The 11,901-nt window shown below is 46.0% G+C and overlaps 1 protein-coding gene across 1 annotated transcript in view; it reads left to right on the forward strand.

Annotated features, from left to right (window-relative positions):
• PAX7 (paired box 7) overlaps positions 1 to 11,901 on the forward strand; it is a 107,903-nt gene that overhangs the window by 51,008 nt on the left and 44,994 nt on the right. Inside the window, 1 exon segment of the mRNA XM_042477992.1 lies at positions 7,476 to 7,675. Within this exon segment, the coding sequence (XP_042333926.1) occupies positions 7,476 to 7,675 (200 nt within the window).

Raw genomic sequence — 11,901 nt, forward strand, 5'->3', positions numbered from 1 at the left:
CCAAGGTGAGACAATGCAAAACGGGGCCAGCCTCGGTCCGAGGGATGACAGGGCTGATAAAGAGCCCGAGGATGCAGGGATATCTTTCTTTTCACTCCTCACCGCAATTCTTCTTTCTGTCACTTCCATTCTCTTCTCCCTCTCCTTTCTTTTCTTCCTGGGGAAGGATAGACAGGCCAAGGGGTTCTCTCACAGGCAACTGTCTCACCATTTCAATTATTTTTTTCCCCTTTCTTTCTTTCTTTCTTTCTTTCACCCTAGTTTCTTAAGACTTAAATGGCACCCGGCACTTATGGTTGCCCAACGTTGAACGGAGGGCGGCCTTTTTGCCAGTGGCTTCTTTCTTGCCTTCTTCCAGGTGCCTGGCATTCATGCACTTCTCCAACGGTGCTGTTATTGCGGGCCTTCAGGTCATTTCCAACTTATGGCAAGTTTTCTTGGCAAGTTTCTTCATAGAGGGTTTGCCATGGCCATCCTCTGAGGCTGAGAGAGCATGACTTGCTCAAGATCCCCCAATGGTTTTTTGGTGGGTTTTTCAGGCTCTGTGGCCATGTTCGAGAAAAGTTTATTCCTGAATGTTTCTCCAGCATCTTCTGTAAAGATGCCAACCACAGATGTTTTCCAAAGTCATAGTCCAACATTCAAACCACTGTGCCACACTGGCATGCTGGAAGAGGTATAATGGTTTCAGCCAGGATGAGTTGAGAGGAAAGGAGAAGAGGAATAGTGGTGGAAAATGGAGGTCCAAACCACAGCAGATGTGAAGCTGCTTAACATCTGAGATAGGAACCCAAACCCAAATCACCAGAACCTGGAGGTTCTCTAAAGTCCACCTCTTGCTTCGTAGTTGTTGTTGGGCACCTTCAAGTTGTTCCTGAATTATGGTGACCCTAAACTCGAACTTATCCTGGGGTTTTCTTGGCAAGATTTGTTCAAGGGGGAGGGGTCTTCCTTTGCCATCCTCTGAGGCTGAGAAAGTGTGGCATGCCCAAGTGAGTTTCATAGCGAAGTGGGGAATCGAACCCTGAGTTGGAGTCCAGTGCTCAAACCACTACTCCATGCTGGTTCTTGTAATGCGTCACATGTAATGCGACTGATTTCAGTGGTTCTACTCTAGTTGGAATTGATGGTCCAACTCTCCCATCTCTTGACGGTGATCCCAAAACTTTGGTCCTCCAGGTGTTTTGGACCTCAGCTCCCAGAATTCTTGACAGTGGGCCAAGCTGACTGGGGCTTCTGGGAATGGGAATCCAAAACACCTGGAAGACCAACGTTAGGACACCACTGTGCTAGGTTTATAATCCAAGGGATTATAATTCTTCTGCCTCTTGCTAGGACTCGGGGCTGGAAAGAGGAAAAGTCCACCATGGATCATTCAGTGATCAGAAAATCTGTCTTCTTTAGCTGCCCATGAATGCTTGCTCTGTAGACCTCAAGAAAATATACGTTTGGTAATATGGGCCTAAATCTTACAAAGGTTCCTGACTAGACGAGAGCCAAAGTATGGAGCCCTGGTGGCGCAGTGCTTAAATGCCTGTCCTGCAGCCATTCGCTCAAAACCAGAAGGTTGCGAGTTCAAGACCAGCAAAAGGGCCCAAGCTGGACTCAGGCTTGCATCCTTCCGAGGAGGTCGCTAAAATGAGGACCCAGACTGTTGGGGGCAAATTAGCTTACTTGCTCATTAGCTTACTTGCTGTTCACCGCTATGATCTCTGGAATAGCGGTATATAAATAAAATAAAAAAACAAATTAAAGTAGTATAGTGAGTGTTGGACTCTAGAGTCCAGAGTTCGAATCCCCACTCAGCCATGGAAACCCACTGAGTGATGTTGGGGAAGTCATACTCTCTCAGCATCGGAGGAAGACAGTGGCCTATAAAGTTCAGATGTGGCCCATCTTATTATTATTATTATTATTATTATTATTATTATTATTATTATTTATACCCTGCTCTTCAGCCAAGGCTATCAGAGCAGCTTTTATGAATGTTCTCTTTCCAATATGCCATAGGGTTGGGTTAGATGACCCTTGGAGTCCCTTCCAACTCTGTAGTTCTCCAATTCATGCCACTTTCTCTACTGCTTCCTATGCTGCTTTCCCAACTGGAGGGCCTCTGCTTGCTTTAGACCATAACGCCCACCTTCCTGGGGAATATGGGAGTTGTAGTACAACATTTATTGGAGACGACAGGTTCATTGGAAAGCCAGGATGGGCCTGCCTCAAAATGCATCCCTGTTACAGCTGCAGAAAAAAGCAAGAGACTCCTCTTCTTCCATCTGCTCAAGGCGTCCCAATGGTAATGCGTTGCTGGACGCGGCGGTCCCCAGCTGAGCATCAAATGACTTTTTATCCCCCCTTCATTTTCCCAGGCTGGCTGCTAGGTCTGTTTGGTATTCTTGGACCTCTCCGCCGACGCTCCTTCTCTCTCATTCTGCCGGGGCCCGAATTACTAGATTAAAACGCATATCAACGATTACGCGATTGGTTTTTTCGGCGTACGGCTTTCACGCCGCCAAACCTTAAACTATGTTAAACTGTAATCAAAACTCGATGAGGATTGGGAATTGGGAAGGGGGGGGGCAAAGGTGGAGAGGTTAGAGAAAGGCTCTGAATTGAATCCCAGATATCAGTGATCAGGGTTTCATTGATATTGCTGATATGATCAGATTTATGGGTGCAAGGAGGGCAGGAAAGGCCATCTTGCTTCTGCATTCAGCGTACATTTCACCCCAGTATTTGTCTGTTAAGCATCTTTTTTAGGTGAGATGAGGGACTTTGATTTGGAAAAAATATCATTTCCTTCCTACTATAGCAATCTCTATTATTATTATTATTATTATTATTATTATTATTATTATTATTATTATTTTCCAAAATTGGGACTCAAAGCGGCTCACGGTTTAAGAGCACAGTGCAATTAAAAACATACCAAAGTGACCATTAAAATAGAATTAAGCCATTGCAAACTATTGGGACTCAAAGTGGGGTTCCGACATTCAGAAACTTGGTAACATAACTGTACAAGGAGAAGTTGTGTATCACAGTTAATGTGTAATTCTGCATATGGGGATTTACATGGCACAACCGTAATATAACGCCTGGGCTTTGTAAAAGCATATTTGCTCAAAATGTGCATTCCCCCCCCCCAAAAAAAAGGATGCATGCAGAGATGTTTCTTGAGCTGAGAAGTGCTATGGATAAATGCCAAATCTAATGGAGATGCTATGTCAGGGCATATTAAGATACACAGGCAGCGGATTGCAAAGGTGGCATATAAATGAAATAAATAAATATGTTCGTTGTTGTGTGCCTTCAAGTCATATCCAACTTATGGTGACCCTAAGGCCAACCTATTCTGGGCATTTCTTGGCAACACTTCTTCAGAGGCAGTGTACCCTTGCCTTCCTTTGTGACTGAGAGCATTTGACTTGCCCCAGGTCACCCAGTAAGGATTCGAACCCTGGTCTCCAGTGTCCTAGTCCAATGCTCAACCCACCTTTTGTCTCCTTTCTGGGCATAATGGTTGTATGTTGCATGCTTTACACAAGGGTTATGTAGTGCTGGTGTAGCGTATCTCCCCATGTAAATATCTACTCTACAGAAAGAAGGTGCCGGAGTGCAGCTTCGGTCTCTCCTTTGCATCGGATTTACTGATGCGTTGTAGTTGCATGTTTTACACATGGGTTGTGTAGTGCTGCCATAGCTTATCTCCCATGCAAAAAGCGTTCAATCCTTCCAAGCCCAAGGTAAATAAGGACATCAAGGCTTGTATCTTCAGGGCTGGCAGATTGTTCAGCCTACAGTATTCCCAGGTGGTCTCCCATCCAAGTACTAACCAGGCCTGACCCTGTTTAGCTTCCAAACTCAGATGGGTTTGAGCATGCTCAGGGTGGTGTGGCTATTGTCGTGTGCCTTCAAGTCATTTCTGTTTAAGCTATCCTAAGGTTTCCTTGGCAAGGTTTGTTCAGAAGGAGGCTGAGAGAGTGGGCCTCACCCGAAGTCCCCCATTGGGTTTCCATGACCATGGAGATTCGAATCTGGACCCCATTCCCACTACCTTTTAAACCGGATTGCAATTCGGTTTGAACCGGTTCAAACGACTCTGGTTCCCACTTAATCCAAATCACCAAAGCGATTCCAAGAGGGGAGGCCATGCTCCAGACCCATTTAACCTGCGTCTTTTTGACGCTGATTTTTTCCTCCGCTTCTTTTTCGATAAACCGATTCGACACAAGCATGTGAACCACAAGCGGATCAGAATCGATTCAAATTTCCCCTTCGGCCAGCTGTAACTGAATCATTTTGAATCGATCCATTTGTGAATGGGAATCAGAAGTGGGGTATCTTGGTGACAGAAAAAGACAGAAAATGCTACTGGGGTAAATGTAGTGGGAACCATGCTCTCCAACATCAAATTGATCCATCAATTTGGATTGCACACCAATTTATCTGTAAGTGGGAATGAGGCCCTGGTCTCCAAAGTTGCAGTCGAACCCCCAACGCCTGGTTGGCAATGGATCTATCCATTATTTGGTTTTGCAAGCCATGCGTCCAGCTGCTTTTCAGAGTAGAAAGGCTGCGTTGGTGAGCTGTCAGCCAGACCCTTGAGAAAGAGGGGGCAAAGGGTTTGAAACGGCCCAGATGGGACCCTCAGAGCGAGCGGCAGAGAAAGGCAAAGCCTGAGAAAGGAAGGGAGACGCAGAGAAGTGGATGTGCCTCCTCCGCTCTCCCCCGCCCCTGGAAAGCGCAAGGCAATCCGATCCTGGCTTTAATGAATGCAGCCGCATGCCTGCGCTGGATGGCGAATCTTTCCAGACGGCACCGAGGTGCTTGAGAAGAAGACAGGAGGACCTTGGAGGACCTGGAGGGTTTGAGCAGAGCCTGGAGGGTCTCACCGTGGCCAATTCCTACCTAATCCTGTTGATTAATTTAACTTTCGGGCCTAAGAGTTGCGCCGAAGCGATTGAAGGGAAGGCGGGGTAGGGATTTGCGGAAGCACGGAGCCAGGAGAGATGGAAAGAAAAGGAAAGGAAAGAAAAAAGAAAAGAAAAGGAGGGGAGGGGGATCTCGTACTTTTCCTATTTCACCATTTTATACTGTGAAAGAGAACAGAAATGTTGAGTGCAACAGAGGCAATGGAGAGATAGAAGCTACAATGCGGCACCTTCTCACTGTAGAGTAAATATTTACATGGGGTGATGCGCTACGCCAGTACTATACAACCCTTGTGTAAAGTATGCAACATGCAACCACAGTGCATCAGTGAATCATTTGCAAAGGAGAGACTGTAGCTTCAATCCACCATTTTCTCAGTGTAGAGTCAATATTTGCATGGGAGATAAGATACGCCAGAACTATGTAACCCTTGTGTAAAACATGCAACATGCAACCACAATGCATCAGTGAATCAGGGGCAAAGGAGAGGCCTAAGTGGCAATCTCTCACCTTCTTAGTGTAGAGTAAATATTTGCATGGGGAGATACGCTACACCAGCACGATGTAACCCTTGTGTAAAACATGCAACCACAATGCATCAGTGAATCAGATGCAAAAGAGAAGCCTAAGTGGCAATCTCTCACTTTGTCGGAGTAGAGTAAATATTTGCATGAGGAGATACGCTACACCAGCACTATGTAAGCCTTGTGTAAAACATGCAGCGTGCATTTGGTTGTATGTTGCTGTATGGCAACATATATATATATATATATATATATATATATATATATATATATATTGTCAAGCCATGGTTAGTTCAATCCGTGGATAAAGAATCCGTGGATACGGAAGGCTGTCCGTCCTTAACTAAGTTGTGGATGTAGCATATTGATATATTGGTTGAAATTGCACAGATTAGCCCAAGCCGTATCAGCCTGCAACGAGTTGTAAGGCTTGGTTTAGAGGAAAAACATTTGGACACCAACCTACAAGGACTGCCTATCAACTTCCGGGCCCAGTACAAGGTGTTGGTTATCACCTTTAAAGCCCTAAATGGCTTGGGTCCAAACTATCTTAGAGACCGCCTCCTCCCATACAATCCTCCCCGCGCTCTCCAGTCCTCTGGGAGGAACTTACTGCAGCCTCTAAAATCTAGGCTTGCGGCAACCTCCCAGAGGGCGTTCTCTGCTGTCGCCCCCAAACTCTGGAACGACCTGCCGGATGAGATCCGTCAGATAACATCATTAGACAGCTTTAAAAAAGCGGTCAAGACGGAGCTCTTCCGGCAGGCCTTTCCAGATTAACCATCCCGGCCCAGGTTCCCAGGTTCCCTGATTCCCTCATTCCTCCCGTGGCCCCATCTTAGAGATGGTTGAGGATCAACAGAGGGATATCAGGGTTTTTAGTTTTAATTGCTGTTTTTATCCTTGATATTGTATTTTTAATATGTTATACTATTTAATACAGTGGTACCTCGGGATACGAAATACCCAGGTTACGAATTTTTCGGGATACGAAAAAATCCCATAGGGAATTATTGTTTCGGGTTACGAAAGTTTTTTCGGGTTACGAAAAAACTCCGGCGCTATTTTAAATGGAGCCGCGGCAGAGCCGCGGCTTTTTCCCCATTAGCGCCTATGGCATTTCGGCTTACGAAGGCTTTTCGGGTTACGAAAGCGGCCGCGGAACGAATTAAATTCGTAACCCGAGGCACCACTGTACTGTCTTAAGGGGGGAGGGATAAAGTGTTTTTAATTGTCATATTTTATATTTTACTGTTGTTAACCGCCCGGATTGGTTTGCCAGAGGGCGGTATACAAATAAATATTATTATTATTATTATTATTAAAATAAAAATGTTGGGAACAAGAGATGGAGGAGAAAATCAAAAAGTACAATGCTGTCCCTCCTACTCAGAAGTCTTAGCTGCCAGGTGCAAGTTTCGGAGTGGCATTCATTTGAGACGAAAAAAGGTGCGGAAAAGGGCAATTTGGACGATCAAAGGCCCCAAGTCAACCCAGCGATGAGAAAATGTTTGGGATGTGCGCAGCTGTTCGGTTTGGGGGGGAACAAATGGGGGGAAATACAGCAGAGATGTGCAAAACAAGGCATGGCATTGGAAAAAGCAAGGTTTTCCTTCCGCTTCCCAACTGCTCCATCTGCACTGCAGAATTAGTACAGTTTGATGCCGCTTTAAGTGCCATGGCTCCATGCTATGAGATCCTGAGATTTGCAATTTGGCGAGATGCTTAGCCTTCTTTGGCAGACCTCCTTGGTGCCACAGCAAACTACAAATCCCTGGAGCTATGACAGTTAAAGCAGTATCAAACCACATTATTTCTGGCCGCTTGACATGAGAGTCTTGGCTGTTTGGGATTCATTCGGCGCAAAGTTTGTGGAACATCCCTTTCTGCAGAAAGCGGCATTTTCTGCAATGCAGACGCAGCCTAAGAAATACAGAGTTGTTGTTTTTTCTCCAGGTGTTTCCCTTTCTCTCTCCATCTCTTCATTTCTCTTTTTCTCTCTCTCGTTTTTTCCAGGCAACAGGCTGGACGAAGGTTCGGATGTTGAATCCGAACCGGACCTTCCCTTGAAACGCAAGCAGCGCCGCAGCCGGACCACTTTTACCGCCGAACAGTTGGAAGAACTGGAGAAGGCCTTTGAGAGGACCCACTACCCAGATATCTACACCAGAGAAGAACTCGCCCAGAGGACCAAACTGACCGAGGCCAGAGTCCAGGTATGGCTTTGGAAATGAAATCCTCTCTCATTTTTTATGAACCCTTATGTCTTGCTTTCCTTCCAATGAGTTCACAGTGGAGTAATGGGTCTCTTTTCCTTTGCACTTGATCTTCACAGCAACAACAACAGCCCTAGGATGAGAGAGAATGGCAGATAAAGCGGTGCCGAAATGGATTATTTCTGCAATGTGGATGCAGCCAGGGAGAAACTGGCCTAAGGTCATCCTTAGGGGTGCATCTTCATTGTAGAAGTGATGCAGTTTGAGACTAACTGCCATTGCTTTGTCCTACGGAATCCTGGAAATTGTAGTTTGCAAACAGTTTGTAGTTTGCAACTGGAGAATCGGATTGGCAAGACTCCTTCGTATGTGGTCTTCTTTTGGGGGAGGAGACCAGGTGCAGATGGACATTATCCATTTTAGCAATGGCTGGAAATTGTCCCCCGCCGGTTCCCAACCTCCCTGCGAGCGGAAAAATACAAAATTTCCAGCGGCCGTGTGAAAAGTTTGGACCGTCAACACAATGAGGCAAAAGAGGGGCACTTTTCACTGAAGTTTTCATCTCCCAGATACACACACACATGCACAAACACAACTCATTTGTTGCCTGTGGCTGTCCCTCTCCAAGGCGCTTGGCCCAGAGAGAGAGCCTTGCCAAAATTCGCTTTGCAGCTGTTCTTCGCCTCGCATTCCTGACGGCTTTTCTCATCCCAGCCTCCTGGCACCGTTGGTTTCTTCCCACCAATTTTAAAGCCATGCCTCCTCCTCCAAATCTCCATAAAAATGTCCTGAGCATGGTAAGATCTTCCCACTGGCTCTCCAGGCATCCATGCGCAAGCTTTCCAAGATCTTGAAAGAGGATGTTTGGAAGGAAACTAGGATTTGGACTGCGGTGAAGGTGTGGGTTTTGTTGTTAGCTGCCTTTGAGATGACTTGGACTCATGGATGATGAGACATCTCCAAGTGCTTCTATCCTCACACTTTGCTCAGATCTTGCAAATTCAGGCCCATGATCTCCTAAATGGTGTCCATCCATCTAGCATACAGTCTTCCTCTCTTTCTACATACCTTCACCTTTCCTAGCATTATCATATTTTCTAGTGAGTCTTGCCTTGTGGCCAAAGTACAGCAGCCTCATTTGGGTTTCCACAGCCAAGCAGGGATTCAGATTCCTGGTCTCCAGAGTCATCATCCAACCTCAAACCACAGTGCCATGTTGGTTTATGAAGGACCACCTTTGCAGCTAGCTAAAACCCAGAACCGCTTCAGGCCCCATTCATACTGGGGTAAAAGACATGGAGGGAACTGGGATGATCCGGATGCCCCTCCCCCGAATCAAATCGCTCCGTTAGCAAGTGCCCCTACAAATTTGAAATCGAATGTATTCTGTTTGAAATCGAATGCATTCTGTAGATTGGCCGCTGCCAATCAAGCTATCGTCATGGTGACGTTTGCAGGGCTTCGGGGAAGTGTCCTCCCTTTTGAAAGAGCCAGGCACAGGGGTTTCAGCAGCTGAAGCAGGAGAGAGATGCCTCCTCTCTCTCTCTCTCTCTCTCTCTCTCTCTCTTTTAATAAACCTGTGGGCTTTTGGTCAGATCTGCCCCTGTCCCAGGCAGAGGATGGGATTGCCATGCGTTTTTTTTAATGCTTTTAAAAGCAAATTAGCTTCCCTTTGCTCCCTTGTGTACTGCTCAAGAAGACAAATCATGCGCATATTTGCTCAAAAAAATGGTTAAAATAACATTGATTGTTTGCAACATTTGTAGCTTCTCCCTCGCAGAAAGCAAGTGCAAGCCTGGCTCCATCTGCCTCTGGAATAGAAACCATGCGCAGTGCGCATGTGCGCTAAAAAATGTTAAAAATTAAACATACATTCTGCCATATAAACCATGCGCAGTGCGCTCAAAAAAAATTGTTTGAATTTGAAAAGGGGGGGGTTTGCCTGACATGAGCTCCGTTCAGACCTGATTTTTTCCTCCTGCAAGGAAGGAATGCCCAGCAACAGAGGGCTTTGGGCAGGGGATGCAGGGAAAGAGGCTCCTAAAGAATGCCTTCCCTTGCTCCCTTCTGCCCAGGGCTCTTTCCTCCTCCCCCTTCCCTCCGATGAGGGGAGGAATGCCTTGCCCTTTGCCCACCCTCTGACCTAAATCCCTCCCTCAATTTGCCTCAATCGGGATCAAGGCCAAAGTTCTCATTCCCAGGACCCGGGGTTTTTAAAAAGAAACGGTATTGGCGCCGATTTCAAAAGACCCGCGCTAGGGCCATTTAACACAGAACGGGTGTGCAAGCCCCGGATTCCTTGTGTGAGATTCGGGTGAGTAGGAACTTCACGTGATTGATCGGTTTCAGAACCGATTTTTTTGTAATGTGAGAGCCCTCAGATTCCAATGTTCACCTTGTTGTTGTATGCTTTCAAATTGTTTCGATTTATGGCGAACCTATCATGCAAGTTTCTTCAGGTGCCATCGCCATCTTCTGAGAACGAGAGAGTGTCACTTGCCCAGGATCACCCACTGGGTTTCAGGCTGAGCCGGGATTCAAACCCTGTTCTCCAGAGTCATAATCCAACGCTCAAACCACTACTACACCCGCACCTGCACTGTAGAAATAAGTGCTGTTTGGCACCACTTTAACGGCCGAGCTCGTCCTGTGGAATCCTGGATTAGTAGTTTGGAGAGACGCCGACAATGTTTGGAAGAGAAGGCACAAATCCCAGGATGTGAGGCCAAGTCTACAAATGCAGATCAAATCCCAGGATTTGTAGGATGGAGCTACAGCACTTAAGGTGTCCCACTGGTAGCTGGGACTTCTGAGAACAGTTGTTGTTGTTGTTGATTTGATGATGATCTCTACCTACCTCCCTTATGGATCAAGGCAGGGAGCAACAGATTAAAAACAACACACACCAGTTTAAAACAATAACACCATTAAAGTCACTTTCATCCATTTGCTGGAGAGAGGAAGGAGAGATGAAGATCCGGTGAAGAGAAACCGGTCCAGTACTGAGACTTTTCGCCAAAGAAGGACAGCCCAGGATGCCAACCGACCACCCCAGGCATCGTTCCATAAATTCACACCCTGCGAAGGAAACCTCTAAGCCCACCAAGGACGACAAATTTGCTGGGAACATGGGCATGAAGAACAGTTGTGCCAATCTTGTTAAGCCTCTTCCAGCTGTGTCCAGTGAGCATTAATTCAAGGGTTGCTTCCTTGCAGTTTGCGCCGGTGATCTTTCCACATCTGTGATGAAGACAGGAATAGCTGGAAGATTTTCCATATCTTGGCTCAGTCATAAATCAATATAGAGACCGCAGTCAAAAATCAGAAGATGGGGACTTGGAAGGGCAGCTATGAAGGAACTGGATAAGATCAGAAGTGTAAAGATGCTTCATTGAACACTAAGTATTAGATGGTCCATGCCATGTATTTCCAGTTTTCTGCCTATGGTTGTGAAAGCTGGACGGGAAGAAAGTGAGTAGGACAAGAACCAAATCAGTTGAGATGTGGAGCTGGAGGAGAGTTCTGCAGATACAATGGATGCTATAAAGACAAATAAATGGGTCACAAGACAAACAAAGCTTGACACACACTAGAAGCCAATATGGTTAAATGAAGGTGTTGTACTTTAGCCATAACATGAGAAGACAGGACATGTGACAATGTGACATATGACAGTGGTAGGATACTTCTCCATCCAATGACAGGGTAGACACCTTCCTAATCCAATATGACAATGGTAGGACACTTTCTCATCCAATATGACAATGGTAGGACACCTTCTCCACAATATGACAATGGTAGGACACTTTCTCCATCCAATATGACAATGGGTAGGACACCTTCTCCATCCAAATGACAATGGTAGGACACCTCTCCATCCAATGACAATGGTAGGACATCTTCTCCAGCCGGTATGACATGGTAGGACATTTTCTCATCCAGTTATGGCAATTTCTAGGATATCTTCTCCAGACAATATGATAACGGTAGGACACCTTCTCCATCCAGTATGACAATGGTAGGATATCCCCTACCAGTATGATACTGGTAGAACATCTTCTCCATCCAGTATGACAATGGTAGGATATCTTCTCCAGACAAACGATAACGGTAGGACACCTTCTCCATTCAGTGTGATAATGGTAGGACATGTCCCTATCCAGTATGACAATGCTAGGACATCTCCTCTATCCAGTATGACAGTGGTAGGACACTTCTCCAGCATG

This window comes from Sceloporus undulatus, chromosome 7 (assembly GCF_019175285.1).
Source record: "Sceloporus undulatus isolate JIND9_A2432 ecotype Alabama chromosome 7, SceUnd_v1.1, whole genome shotgun sequence".
Taxonomy (NCBI): Eukaryota; Metazoa; Chordata; class Lepidosauria; order Squamata; family Phrynosomatidae; genus Sceloporus; species Sceloporus undulatus.